At 31.9% G+C, this 15,736-nt stretch overlaps 1 protein-coding gene across 1 annotated transcript in view; it reads left to right on the forward strand.

Annotated features, from left to right (window-relative positions):
• Positions 1 to 3,537: 3,537 nt before the first annotated feature.
• Positions 3,538 to 15,736, forward strand: part of LOC115890718 (adenylate cyclase type 3) — a 118,058-nt gene continuing 105,859 nt past the window's right edge. The window contains exons 1-2 of the mRNA XM_030911021.1: positions 3,538 to 3,555; positions 7,386 to 7,678. Of these exons, the coding sequence (XP_030766881.1) occupies positions 7,475 to 7,678 (204 nt within the window). The 5' untranslated portion in view covers positions 3,538 to 3,555; positions 7,386 to 7,474. The remainder of the gene's footprint in view (positions 3,556 to 7,385; positions 7,679 to 15,736) is intronic.

Consider the following 15,736-nt stretch of genomic DNA (forward strand, 5'->3'; position numbering starts at 1 on the left):
ATAATTTGCTGAATTTCAGGGTTGATATTGGCTTTTTCCGAAATCAAACTGCCGAGGTAATTGAATTCCGCTACATACTTCCGATTTATTACTACATTATCTCCGATTTTTAACCGAGGAAGTGCACATGAGTTTAGTTTTATCGATGTTCAGCTTAAGGCTCAAAGCCTCGTAGGTCCAATATTAAATACAACTGTTGGAACATGTGCAAAATCGGAACCAGTGCCGGTGCTGGCTTTGCACACGTTTCAACCGTTGTATTTAATCGTATTTGGGTAATCGTAATTCTTTAATCGTATTGTGTGTGTAAAAGCGCTCTAAGACCATACAAAGTTCCCAGCTGGATCAGCTAGTGAGTTATTAAAAAATAAAATTGGCGCCGGGAGGCGCGTATAGCCGCCCATACTAAAATATGTTAATAAAAAGTTGGTAGGCAGTTCTTTTAGTTTCAAAGTAAAGGAATTTTTCTAATTTTTTTTATCTCAAAAACTGCGACTTTGACTGATTTCGATGTTATTACAAATTTTGTTGCAAATATTATTCCTAATCTTAAATTGCAAACCGCGTTTCGCTCGCTACTGTAATTTTGGAGTTACGATTTTTTTTTTAATTTTTAACCCCCTCTCATACCCTTTACCAAACCCCCACCCCCACCAAAAACTAAACTTTGGTTAAAATCGGTTTAGCGATTTTTGAGTTATCGTGTTACAGACAGACGGACAGACAGGCAGACACCATGAAAATATTTTGTATTTAGGATTCAAATAACTGATTTTGAGTGAAATTAAAAAAACTTTTTTTGCTGATCTTAATAGCCTACCATACCTGTTGGTATGGTCGGCTAAAAATTGAGAATGGGAGAAAATAAATTCAAGAATATGATGATCTAAACTACTCTTAATTTATCAGAAGCATTATTTGTATTTACCATTTTTTTCTGGCTATTTAATTCTAGAGACGTTAACCGGTATTTACTGTCGAAAAGATTAGCTTTTATCGGTGCCATTAAATCCAGTTTGGCCGTAAAACTGAACAGTAACCGTACATTTAAAGGCCAATTTAGTCACTTATAACGACCGGTGTAATTAGAGAAAGCGCAGAACTTTACAAAGACAACTGGTAGTAAACTAGAGCCGACATAAGTTATAGAAGGAAAATAACTGACAGTAGTGCTATATTTAGCACGTCTTATTGAGCATTAATTTTTTTAAATTCGTTAATTTAAATTTTGTGATTGTTAAGTTTTTTTAGGCAAATAACCTAGAAGGACCCGAGTCTTGAATTTTAAACTTTTAGCATTTACTTTGGAGAAATTCGACCAAGACTATTCGATCAAATACTATTAGATTAAAATGACATTAATGACATAAATTAATTGACTTAAATCTATTCTTATTAAAACTAATAATTAACCTTTTAAAAGTAGATCTAATTTTTAGACGTACTATTTTAATATGTCTAAAATAGGCCTTTTGTTAAATAAATAATAAATTAATAATAAATTTTGCTAAAAAAATCAGTTTTTGATATAAGATTTAAAAACAAATTGTGAAAGATTTTTTTTAAATTCACCCTCGAGAAGGGGTGAAATAAATAATTAAAATTATTTTTTCGGAAAAACGGTAAAAACTAGAAAAAAAGTTCAAATAAAAGTTGTGGAGCTTCAAATTTCACATAGAAATAATCTCTGTACTTTTTTTTGCTCAGATCAAAATTACCCGAGATAGGGTGGAGTGACAGTAGAAATTAAAAAAAAATATATAAGTTGCTGAAAAATTCATATATTTAATAAATGTTTATTCAATTTGTTTGAAAAATTATAAATCTCAATTAAGATTTTTTTTAAATAAAGTGTTTTTTTTTCAAATTTCAGAGAAAACGGTAAGGACTTAGAAAGAGAAAGAAGTTGTGAGAGTTTTTAGCCACCCTATCTCAGTTAATTTTGATTTGAGCAAAAAAAGTAGAGACCATTTTTATGTAAAATTGTACGCTCTGCAACTTTTATTTTAACTATTTTTTCTAGTACTTACCGTTTTTATGAAATTTTGAAAACCTAATTTTATTTATTTATTTACCCCTTCTCAGAGGCAAGTTTAAAAAATCTTTTACAATTCGTTTTTAGATTTTTTAAAGTAACATATTAAAAATTGAAGTTTTTACCAAACCATGAATTACTTCTTCGTATTTTTATGGATAACATAATATTTTTGTCTATGATTGACAATTCTCTATAGAGTAACAGCATTTTAATTTAATATATTTTTTTTAGTACAAACATGCGAGTACACTGAAATGATGTTATGGTATCGTGGTCAAATTGTGTAAATTTATAAATGTGTATTACTATAAGTTTATAATTAAATTGTATAGTTATACCGGGTGTCCCAAAAATAAGTGCAAATATTTTAACTGGTAGTATGGTTGTAAACCCCAGAAACACAGAAACACGCCTATGAGATATTTTCGCAAAAAAAAAAATTTTGAAAATTCGAAATTTTTTGAAATTTTTTTAGTTTTTAGTTAAAAAACATAATTTCTTGATAATTAAATTTACAAGAAAGAAAATCCAGAAGATCCAGTGGTTCTCAAAATTTTAACAAAAAATCATTTTTTTTGGAAATTTTCAAAGTAAAATAACTCCGTTATTTTGGACTTATTTGAAAAACGATAAAGATAACATATGTTTCTTTTATCAAGATCTCCGACCCCTAAAATTTCTAGGACACTCTGTATGTATTACAATAGTTACCAAATATTTTTTAAAAAATACCTACATTATTATTACTTAGTTTACTTTTAAAAGATATAAATTTTGATTATTGTTTTGTAATAATATATTCTCTTGAGAAAAAGAGAGACAATATATGTTTCTATAAATGCAAATTTCAATTCACCACTAAAAGTCACTTTGATGCTCTCCGAGATTTCCGTGTAAAGAGTATATAATAATATATTAAGATTTAATAACAAATGTATAGTTTTGAGATTATTCCGGTATACTTGTAGTATTAATGTTTCTTGCGGAATAAATGGGCGTATCTTTTTTACGTCAACTTAGAAGCTTGATTTTTCACAGCTTCAAGGGACTGTAGATCTGAGTACATGGTTTTATTTTCAACTCAATACCTCTACGTGTTCCAGAGATAAAGGGTCGTGACAAACAGTATATATAACCTTAAAAATATCGTTTCTTTTTTCTCTTAGACCTCAACAACGATCCAAAAACCACCTCTTAACATCTTAGGACACCGGCCCAGCAAAAATAATAGCGCTCTCCAACCTCCGCCGTCGCTTCCAACCCCCAAAATTGCACCTGCGCACCCGCCCTCGGACGTGCCGCCGCTGAATCGGCTCCGGGAGCCATGCCAGTGAGCTTAGTCCGGTTTCCGGAAGCTGAACGGAGACGCTTTCGACGTAGGCGCCCGGAATCGATAACGCACGTTGAGTGGAATCGCGAGAAATATCGAAAAAATTCCGGAGTTTTATTTTCTCAATGATACCATGACTCAAGCAGGGTTGTTTCCAGATGATAATTACGTTTTTGCTTATAGAAACGTCGGTTTGAAATTAATCTAATATTATTTGAACAGGAATTAGTCGTTTCTTGGTTTTATTTGATATAGAATATTATTGGTAAATATAGTAGATTTTTCAAATAAAAACAGGCATGAATTTGATTATGAATTAACCTAATTATACGTCAAATAAAAGTTAGAATTATGCATTTTTATTATTATTTTTCATTTAGCTGATAAATATATCTTAATCAGTAGTATGAAATAATTTGAATTGTATTTTGTTTTAGAATAATAAAAACAATAAAATAACCCAAGATATTTGTTTAAAATTACGATTAAATATTATTCATTTATGAGAAAGGGTGAATGAGTATACATACATATACAAGAATATTATGTTTTAAAAAGAATTGCTATTTTGAAATAATTATCTTACAATTTTACTTGGGCAGTAAAAGTCAAAATGTGTAATGATGTAAAAATTAAATCTTATTTTTACATAAGTAAGTTTACTTATTATAAAACACCCTGTATAAGGGACTTGTTATTAGTATGAACTGGCTTAGAATTAGTTTGCCACCAAGAACAATCACAAGAAATATTGACTACTAAGTCAGTAGTTGTATACATTAGTATACAATAATTTAGTTATTAATTTTTAGTGATACATTTGTAAATTTACATAACTTTTAGCCACAAGACATCACAACATTATTTTAGTGCACTATACTAGAAAAAAATAAGTGTTGTTACTCTGTAAGGAATTGTCAATCATATACAAAAATATTATGTTATCCACGAATTCTCGAATAAGATTTAAAAATGGTTTTATATAAAATAATATATCTCTCTATCTGTTATGAATTTAAATAGAATGAGATCCTTGTTATTATTGTCATTTTATTATAATCGTATTGGTCAAATATGTCCAAAGTAAATGCAGTTATTCAATTTCATATAGAATTTAAATTACATTTAACATTATTGCAAATTCAATTTGGCAAAACGAATTGGCTAGATTGAAATGCATTTTTATTAAAATTTAATAAACTTCATGTTTCAATAAACCGTTTAATATTATTATTAAAATATTAATTAAATACTTTATGATTTTATCAAAACCAGATAATTTGAATTACAATGTTTATATAATAATATTAAAACATTAACGTTTCTTAAAACGACTCGCATGCTGTTTTGCTTATCATAGTCTTATAAGTTTTACAGTGCATCTGGATAATAGGTTATGAAATATAAATTAAATATAAAACAATTTTCTTCACATGAAAAAGGCCAAGCAGAAATAAATTTGACATAACTAGGTAATTTCTACATTTTACAATTCTACATATTTTCATGCCTTAAGGATATACTTTAGTTGTCAAGAGAAATATATTTTTTGTGCCACGAAAGAAAACTAGTATGCTGCAAAATAAACTACAAAAATGAAAAAGAAAAACCTATTTTTTAATAGTATTTTGAAGTGTCTCTTAATTTAATTGCATCTATCTGCTACAGTTAAAAACCTAAAAAGAATAATAAAAGTTTTTTATTATTAATCCAGTACATATTTTTGAAGTAGAAATAAATTCCCAACTTGATTGACCTTTAAATTGCGAAATTCTATTTCAAATGATTTAACACAGTTTCATCAACGTCAAATCAAATGAAAAGGAAACTTGACCTTTCGAGCGGGATGTGTTTCATTTCAAATAAGGTTTTAATAACATTTTATCAAAGTTTCAATTGCCTTTCTAGTTTTTCTATTGGTAATACGAAAATAATATAAACATTACATACAAAAATTGATCGTGAAAAGGATGAATCTGTTCAAATTTAGTTAAATAAAACACTAAATCATCACAATACACCAAAACACTTTTACTTTTACACTGGACGCGCGTTTCGCTAACCATGTTAGCATCATCAGCAGGTGATTATAAACTAAAATACAATCTACAATTGGAGCGTTTATATACTCGCTCAGTGGGCACAGAGTGGGCGTGGCAAGATCTGTCAGAACCCACCGAGCGTAACAGTTATATTTCCGCCACTAGAGTAGTAGGAACAAAGAACTTGAAGGAATTGGACCGTTGTCCCTGTTCATACTATCTTTACATTTATTAATTCTGATGCATCTAATTGTCTGTAATTTTAAACTTGTTTAATTAATTTCAAGTTATTAAGATCTATACAATGTTATTTATCAACAATATGTTCGGCAACGCAAGATTTATCCGGTCTACCATATCTTATCTGAGCCAAATGTTCTTTAAATCTAGTTAATATTGATCTTCTAGTTTGTCCAACATATTTCTGATTACAATCTTTACAAGAAATTTCATAAATACTCGATCTTTCCAGTAGAGGTGTTTTATCCTTTGAATTACCTAATAATTGTTGTAATTTATTATTAGCACTATATATAAGTTTATAATTGACATTCTTAAAAATTCCTTTTAGACCACTGGATAACTGTCTATTAAACGGTATTGAAAAATAGTTTGACGTATCTTTCTCCACTTGAAAAGTCGAATTTTCAGAAGTCATTAACCTATACCTACGTTTTCTAATTATTTTATCAACTAGTGAAGGAGAATATCCATTACACTCAGCTACATTTCTAATGTAACCTCTTTCTATTTCATATCTTTCGTTGGAAAGTGGAAAACTAAGTAATCTATGAACTAAGAAATTTAAACTAGCCATTTTATGTTCAATACTATGATATGATTCATTAGGAATATATCTGCGTGTAGTGGTATTTTTCCTATAGATATCAAATTCCAGGCAATTATTAGTATTTATAATAACTAATACATCTAGAAATGGTAATCTGTCGTTGTTCTCAATTTCATGTGTAAATTTAATGAAAGGAAAACGATTATTTAACTTAGAAATAAAATTATCTATGGTGTCTGAATGTGTGTCAAAAACAGCAAAAATATCATAACCATACTCTTGTAAATAACAAAAACAGCAAAAATATCTAAACCATAGTGTAAAACAGCAAAAATATCTAAACCATACTCTTGGAAAATACTCAAACTGATTCTTAGACTCCACTTCAAACCTGCTCATGAATAAATTAGCCAAAAATGGAGACAATGGATTACCCATTGCTGTACCTTCCCGCTGTTCAAAAAAGTTGTTATTAAATTGAAAACAATTTTGTTTCATACATAACGATGTAAGCTCAATATATTCAATCACAGTTTTGTTGTCGAGACCATTTGCGTTCAGTAATTCCTTCAAGTAGCCTAAGGTATGTGGAATTGGAACACTTGGGAACAACGAAGACTTACTACTTTAGCAGATACTATAACAACCTATAAACAATCTATTTTTTCTTTTTTTTTAATTTGATGGTAACAAGTTATCCTAACTACTTAGCACCAGATCATAAACGTCTTATGTTAAACCATATGCTGCCTTTTTTACGACATTAGCGTATTTCAAAGATTTTAAAAAGCATCTTTTCTATTTCGCACCCGCGAGGAACTAATTTTCATGCACATAAATTTTAATAATTTGCGGTTATACCACAATATGCTGCAAATTTTCAGCTTTATGTGTTCTACTATCAGTTGCAGGCACGAAATATATTTTTGCTTTTTAATAGAAATATTTCAATCTCAACTTTTAACTTTTTAAATGTTTTACTTTCGTAATTTGCTTGTATATGATTGACAGTTTTCAATTATATGTGTTTAATTTCATTTAAAATTTAAATATTCTTTTTCGAGTACTGGAACTAACTTACTTTTTTATTTTTTTTAGATATTCTATAAAATTATTGTATAACTCTAGAATAAATAAAACTGAGAAACGATTAAATTGAAACTTAAGAAAAAACTTTCTTTTTAGAATAACAACAATGAAATATAAATACTGAAGAAATTACAAAAATAAAAATCAAAGAATTATATATTATACGTCAAATATTACAAATAAATATGTCCGCTCAACAAAACGAACTCGACAAAGAAACAAAGGACAATCAATTGGCCGGCAAAATGAAAGAAATGTGCTACATTTTTAATACTTTCTCCGATCATTCGCTAGAATGGCTCTATCAGAGTTTCAGCGTCAAGCAAAAACGGGCTGGATTAAAGTGCTTTGTGATAACGGCGATACTATTTGATATTTATATGCTCGTGGTAAGTAGAATTTTTGTATCTTTTTTCCCATCACCGCAACCTTGCAGATCTATTGTGTCTTCCTCATTACGAGTTATAACTCATCATTCAGTCTCAGGGCTATAACAAAACCCAGTATCTAAAACGGTTTTACAGAGGGTACTTCTCCATCTTCGATATTAGTCGTACAAAATTTATGGAATAAATAGTTCTAGTCTCGGCGCACTCAGTGTGCGGATTAGAGGTCGCAGTGTTTCCTGCAAAAGACGGCCCCTTTTTATTGAAAAAAAAAATCCCTGTGACACTGTGATATTATTGATTGAAATGTTTTAGATATTTAGTACTTCATTTGAATTTATAGTACTTCATAAAAAATAGTACTTCATGAAATTTGTTTTATTTAGCCTAAACTTCAGACCTACTTCAAGTACTTGCATCTTTATGTATTCTTATCAATATGGGCATTCTCAAGTACGTACCTTAATACATTAATGTTAGTATATTTGCTTTTTTTATTACAAAAAATTAATCTTCTTAGAAGTGAAATATTAAAGAAATCTATAACTTTTATACTTTATTCCCCGCTTTGGGATGATACAAAAGCGAAAGCTGAAAAGGCAGACTCGTTTTTTGTAAATGAAAAAGGTACGAAACTCTGTAGCAAAAAATTAGGAGGGGTTTTCCAGTGGAATGATTTATAAGAGACGGTGTTAGAATTTTTGACGGTTTGAAAATTCCACTCTGGATTTCGGTTTTGACTTAGCTTTATAATTTATTTACCAATTCAGTTTTAATAATTACATGTTTAGAGAGCTTTAGAGTCACCTGAAGCATGAAACAGACGTGGATTATTAATTTTTAAGATCACGTAAAATTCTTCAAAAAAAAGGTCTGAAAACATCTATTTTGTATTAAAACCAAAGCATTCAAGCCTTAATCCTTTGTATATCCTAAAAGTCTGTGAAATTTCCTATAAATACTAAAATTTTGATAATTTTATCGCTATGTTCTATATTCTTCTGAACAGCAAAAATGAGCAATAGGACTTTTATACTTTATACAAGTTACAGATTTTAGTGTCACAGATTGGTCACAGCTACCGCTAGATGGCATAGAGCGTCTAGCACTCTTGTCATAGTAGTACTTATTGTACTCAAATGCTATTCTCTGCTTTCTTTGGTCAGATCGAGGGTTACAGCAAAGTCGGCCTGACGATGGAGAAAAATCTCCGAAACCGGTCGTCGAATGGCTGTTCCCTTCGGTCTGATGAACTTAATGCAGAGAATAAGCATATATGTAAGGTTTTTTGACCCCTTTTTCCGCTACTCGTATTTTGTTTATTTATATATACCCTACCTAAGCCTCCTTAGCTCCATCTACGGTAACGTGGATGAAGCAAGCATGTTTGTCCAGTAGGCCGCTGGTTTTAATTTTGGCGGTACGATCTGTGATTGTCACAGCTGCCGCTAGATGGCGTAGAGCGTCTAGCACTCTCGCCATAGTAGTACGTTTTTTACTCAAATGCTATTCTCTGCTTTTCGTTGGTCAGATCGAGGGTTACAGCAAAGTCGGCCTGACGATGGAGATAAATCTCCGAAACCGGTCGTCGAATGGCTGTTCCCTTCGGTCTGATGAACTTAATGCAGAGAATAAGCAATATGTAGGGTTTTGGCCCCTTTTCCGGCATACTCGTATTTTGCTTATTTATTATATATACCCTACCTGTGTTCTTTATTCATCTACGGTAACGTGGATGAAGCAAGCATGTTTGTCCAGTGCAGGGCCGCTGGTTTCCACTTTGGCCGTATCGATCTGTGATTGTCACAGTTACCGCTAGATGGCGTAGGAGCGTCTAGCACTTTGCCATAGTAGTACTTACTGTAATTCCGCCAAAACGATATTCTCTCTGCTTTTGGTCAGATCGAGGTTACAGCAAAGTCGGCCTGACGATGGAGAAAAATCTCCGAAACCGGTCGTCGAATGGCTGTTCCCTTCGGTCTGATGAACTTAATGCAGAGAATAAGCATATATGTAGGGTTTTTTGGCCCCTTTTTCCGGTACTCGTATTTTTGCTTATTTATTATATATACCCTACCTAAGCCTTCTTAGCTCCATCTACGGTAACGTGGATGAAGCAAGCATGTTTGTCCAGTAGGCCGCTGGTTTTAGTTTTGGCGGTACGATCTGTGATTGTCACAGCTACCGCTAGATGGCGTAGAGCGTCTAGCACTCTTGCTATAGTAGTACTTATTGTACTCAAATGATATTCTCTGCTTTCGTTGGCCAGATCGAGCAAATTAAAAAAATTACAGCAAAGTCGGCCTGACGATGGAGAAAAGTCTCCGAAACCGGTCGTCGAATGGCTGTTCCCTTCGGTCTGATGAACTTAATGCAGAGAATAAGCATATATGTAGGGTTTTTTGGCCCCTTTTTCCGCTACTCGTATTTTTGTTTATTTATTTAAGATATTTAACAATTCCATTTTCTCTAGTTGAGTATATAGTAATCAATAAAGATCCTTAAAGATGGCTTTTAATCCTCTACCCTTGAAGGAATAATAATAGGAGTAGGGTAAAACGATTTTAAATTATAGGTATCTCTTCTATTAGCTCTTAAGCCTTCCTCCCAACACTATCAATTACATAAAGTATATTTACGTAACGATCCCTTAATAATCTGTAATTATAATTAAAATTAAATAGAATTTAATTTATACACCTAATTTTAAGCAGTTGACTTTGTTATGATTTTATTAATATGTAATTTTTTAAAAACCCTTAGAATCCCTTAAATCGATATAAAGTTCAAGAACCTGGAAGATTCCATCTTGGAATTGGAATCCTCAAACAGTCTAAGACACTCTATTGTCACAGGTTTTTTAACAGGACACTGTCTCCTAAATGAACAGCTCAGTAGATTGAATTCTGTGGGGAAAATGAGGAAACACTAGAACACCTTCTTACTGCGTGCGCCGAGACGACAACTATTGGTGCCATAAACTTTGGTACCACTAATATTAGAGATCGAGAACTAACCTCTGTAAAACCGTCTCAGATCTTTATTCAAAGCCTTAAAACTGCATGACGAGTTATAACTGAAGAAGGGGTGACACAGTAGATCTGTAACTTTTATATTTCTCCAATTTTTTCAATATCTTTTTCCCGAAAAAAATTACGTGATATTTGCCGAAACCTTTGTTGTTTAGTGTTAAGTAAGTAAAAAATAGTTCTGTCTTTTTTAATTATATTATTATTACAGAAAATATATTTTATGCCAGCACGATTAAAAGTTACCTTTCACAGACAAGTTCAATATTACCTCTATAACACACTATAATCTATTTCCCGTCCGTTCATAAACTTCACTTATTAATATCAATAACCGGTCAATTTAGTTACAGGTCGGTATTTCCGATAACGACAGCGATGTTGCAAACTATGCAACACGCTGCCTCTCTGATGGAATCTCTATTTACTTAAACCGATTTTCTCTGTGGTTTGCTTGAGGTAGCATTGCTCTAGACCAGAGATATAGAGCTGCCAGAATGAGCTTCAACGAGTGTGCATCCAAAGTTGAAAAAACTGAAAATTGTGCATTTCAGTAGAAATATTTTTGTGATTTTCTGTTAAGAAAAGTAAATAAACAAAGAATACTAAATAAACAAATGTATTTTACATAACTGATTTAAGCTAAAGGAAAGACCTAAACCTATAGGCTTGGTGCATTCTCCTCCGGTGCTGCCACCGTCGGAGAATATTGTAAACAACTAGTATATACAAATACACGGGTTTAAATAGCAAGTATAAAAAATATTATTTAATTATTTTAAAAGTTTTAGGAAGTAGAATTTGTGAAAATTCTAAAAATAAAAAAGTAAATATTTTGATATCTTCAGAAGGTCTAAATTGTATTATAATTTATTATTCCAGCTAAAAAAACTTTTTAGATGAGTTCAACTACGTTCAAATACGTAGCGAGCATAGTTTTAATCACCGGTTTTCCTAGTAGGGCATAATTGGGGTTATTACGCCATCTAGCGGCAGCTGTGACAATCACAGACCGTACTGCCGTTTTGGCCCCTTTTTTCGCTTCTCGTATTTTGTTTACTTATATATACCCTACCAAAGCCTTCTTAGCTCCATCTACGGTAACGTGGATGAAGCAAGCATTTTTGTCCAGTAGGCCGCTGGTTTTAATTTTGGCGGTACGATCTGTGATTGTCACAGCTGTCGCTAGATGGCGTAGAGCTTCTAGCACTCGCCATAGCAGTACGTTTTGTACTCAAATGCTATTCTCTGCTTTTCGTTGGTCCGATCAGAGCATGGCTGGGAAACTTAAATGGAAATGACAGTTCATTAAAAATAGTTTTTCCTCCAAGATGCAGAGGCGCAAAATATTAAAACTGTCAATATTAACTTTCTTACCAAATGTCCAATATCAAAACTGTTAATAAAATTTGATTTTTAACTGTCACTCAGAGACGCTTTTGTTGTGATTTTTACGGTTTGATTTCGTTTTGATTTGTCAGTATTGTAATATGCTTTTTATAACTACTAGCGGGTAAATGAATTTCTAGATATATTACGAATTTTTTTGGAACTTTAGTTTCCGAGATATAAATTTTGATCCGCGGTAGCACAAATAAACACTTGCTTTAACTCCTGTTCTTCATTAATCAACACACATCAGGCTTTTTGTGTTTTTGTGGGAATACGCCACCCATGTGTTTCAAAATTATTAATAACTCTTGACACACTAGGTAAAGATGGAATTGGCCTGTTTACAAAAGTTTGTGGAAAAATTGTTTGTATATCCCGATAAGACTTATTTTGGAAATACCATTTTACAATTTGAATTTTCTCACGAACTTCGTAAACATCCATTATTTTACTTAAAAAATAAATTTTACACGAGAACTGTCGCAAGAATATATGTATTCGTTTTGGCTATTAAAACACGAATAAATACAAATTCTGAAACATTCTTATTACATATCTACCTATTTTTATTTTATCGCATTTTTTCGCCTGCTTTTTATCCGGCGGACGGGTATACGCTAATTCGTCCGGTTCTGCCTATGTTACTACTACGGTGGTCCGGTCTGTATAATATAGAACAATTTGGTATTTTGAGTCAAATTTTTTATTATTTTATTAACATAATGGGGTTCATTATGTGTCACTCTATTCAGAGTGTCATTTTCTATCGAATAAAGTAAAAAAATACCAAGGATTCCATTTAAAAAGGAAAAGTTGTAAGCATTTCCGGTGAAACAGGAAGTGGCCGAAAACAGTTGTCAATCAGTTCTAATTTATGTCATATGCTAACATATCAAATCTCGTTTTTTTTATTTAGGAAAATAAAAAACGTATATGATTGGAATTATATAAATTAACCAGAAGAGCGAGTAAATTCAGTTTTTGAGCCCTTGGAACTCAATCTATCCCTCCAAACGTATAATCCAATTACAGAGTTAAACTTTAAAAGCCCTACCTTAAAAGATTAATTTTGGATTCCGGCTTAATTGTAACAATGCAATAATTAAATTTAATTTATTCACTAACCAGAATCGTGGATTAAGACCTAATTTTGACAGTTCAAATACAAAATATTCATTTTAATGTCGAAGATGTATTTTATTTTTTATAAGAAATATTAATTTCTTGAATGACAAGGAAAATGTTATACTTCAGTCATTAGATCGTGGTTTGTTAAAAGTCCGGTTTTGCACTTTTTGTTTAATTGTAACCATAAAATGCACATTTCCAGACTTGCTGCCGGCGCCGCCATCTTGGAAAGATGGCGCCCAAAATCGGTATTTTGTGAATATCTCGAAAACTATGCGTTTTTCGCGAAAATTTGAGGAGAGCAAAATTAAAGAGAATAAAATTTCCTATAAAAAAAGCACAAAATCCCTGAAAATTTTACAATTTTGCGTAAAATATGATATATTATGAATAGTCGATTTTCCGAAATCAAATGTCGATAAGGGTTCACTAAAACTAGTTTTAGTTTAGTTTCTTCAATTTTGTCATGAAACAGTGGCGTATCATTAATTCGCACATTAATTTATGAATAATTAATTGTCGTGCTGGACAGCATTCATTGCGAACTTACCACCAGATTCAGCATTGGTCTGATTGTCCCAAAGATGCCGAAGAATGGGGTTGGAAGAAAACAAAAACAGGCATTACTCCAGTCACAACGTTGAAAGATCCAGCTCCAAAATCCCTGTTGGCATTTTTATCCTGTAAATGCAAAACTAACAACTATGGTAAAGCCTGCGGATGCAGAAAAGCAGGATTAAAATGTTCAATGATTTGTGCATACTGCAATGGGAAATCCTGTGACAACGTCACTGAAGTGTCACTTGACGAATTCGATGAAGAGGAGTTCAACTTGCCTGTAGATATCCCTCTGGCGGCTGAAGATGAAGAGTTGGACGTATTGAGAGACCACCCTGACCAGCCTAGTACAGCAGACACGATCGACTTTGACATCAATGAGCCAGATCCGTCGGATTTGTGCAGTAAGTTAAAGTTTTTAATTTACCTAGTGAGTAGGCTCAGAGATCACGTTAAAATAAACGCGCCATACTTTACCTTGGGTGGTGTGTGGAAACAAGTACGGCATTTTCAATAATGAAAATTAATTATTCATAAATTAATGAGCGAATTAATGATACGCCACTGTTTCATGACAAAATTGAAGAAACTAAACTAAAACTAGTTTTAGTGAACCCTAATTGACATTTGATTTCATAAAATCGACTATACTTAATATATCATATTTTACGCAAAATTGTAAAATTTCCAAGGATTTTGTGCCTAAACGGTTGACTTTAGCGAAAATTTTCATAGAATCTTTTTTATAGGAAATTTTAATCTCTTTAATTTTTCTTCCCTCAAATTTTTGCGAAAAATGCATAGTTTTCGAGATACTTACAAAATACCGATTTTGGATGCCATCTTGGCAAGATGGCGGCGCCGGCGGCAAGTCTGGAGATGTGCATTTTATGGATTTTAGTTAGGGACCCCAAAACCTATAAACCTGCAAAGTTGCAAAACTTCCGGACTTTTTTCCAAGCAAAAATCCCCAATGACTGAACTATTAGGCAAAAAAAATTACCTGCATTGAAAAACTATTTTCCTGAAATAGATCCTAATACCACATATTATAAACTTATCGTTAAAAGCATTGATTTTCGTGGTTCCAATTTTCGGAGTCCCGCACTAGTTAGGTTATTAGTTTGCGCACATAGCACGCCCACTTGTGTCCTCTAAAATTGTGCAAAGCGGCTGACCGTCCCAGTTATTACGCTGTTTAACCGCGAGTTTTTTATTTTTGCGCACAGGAAATTTTACTCGTTTGCTCATCGTCACAAAAAACAATTTTCGTACCATGAATTAGGGACAAGATTTTTATCTGTATACATATAGTATACTTAATCAGTACTAATACATACTTTAGGTTTGCACTTATCCAAAATAATGAAAATAATTTTATGCCCGACGCATTGTTGCCTGAGCCGTATAAAGTAGTAGAAAAAACTTTGAACCGTGGCAACCAGTAAAAAAGCAAATCAAAAAAGTTTTAGTTTCAATTTAAAAAAAAATCAATTTTTTATTATTTTTATTCAAAAAATAACTAACTCACTGGTTATAAGTCATTGAAATATTTTGCTACACGAATTTGTAGTACACTTATGCTGTTTTTTCTTAAAACAAGAGCTCTTTTGATATTTATGCTTTTATTTGAGTAACGTTATTTACAGAAAAACAAGGAAAGAAGGAAGTACAAAGGAAAACTCGGTTTTCTTTCAAGGAAAAATAAATAAACACATATCTATGACTTCCAACGGTATAATCCTTAAGAATTCATTCCTACGCAACACAAAAAGCTTGGAAAAATATCTCTGACATCAATTTATTCCTGTAATATCTCTGGAATTGAGATAGTTCTATTTTTAGTGTCAATCTCTTCTCGAGTCATAATAAGGAAAAAGGAAGGTGTGTATATTTTTCTATAAAAATATTTTGGTTATGAAATAGTGAATTTCGAATAAAATATCTTCTTGAA

The sequence above is a fragment of the Sitophilus oryzae genome, unplaced genomic scaffold (assembly GCF_002938485.1).
Source record: "Sitophilus oryzae breed Bouriz unplaced genomic scaffold, Soryzae_2.0 scaffold_908_pilon_pilon, whole genome shotgun sequence".
Classification (NCBI taxonomy): Eukaryota; Metazoa; Arthropoda; class Insecta; order Coleoptera; family Curculionidae; genus Sitophilus; species Sitophilus oryzae.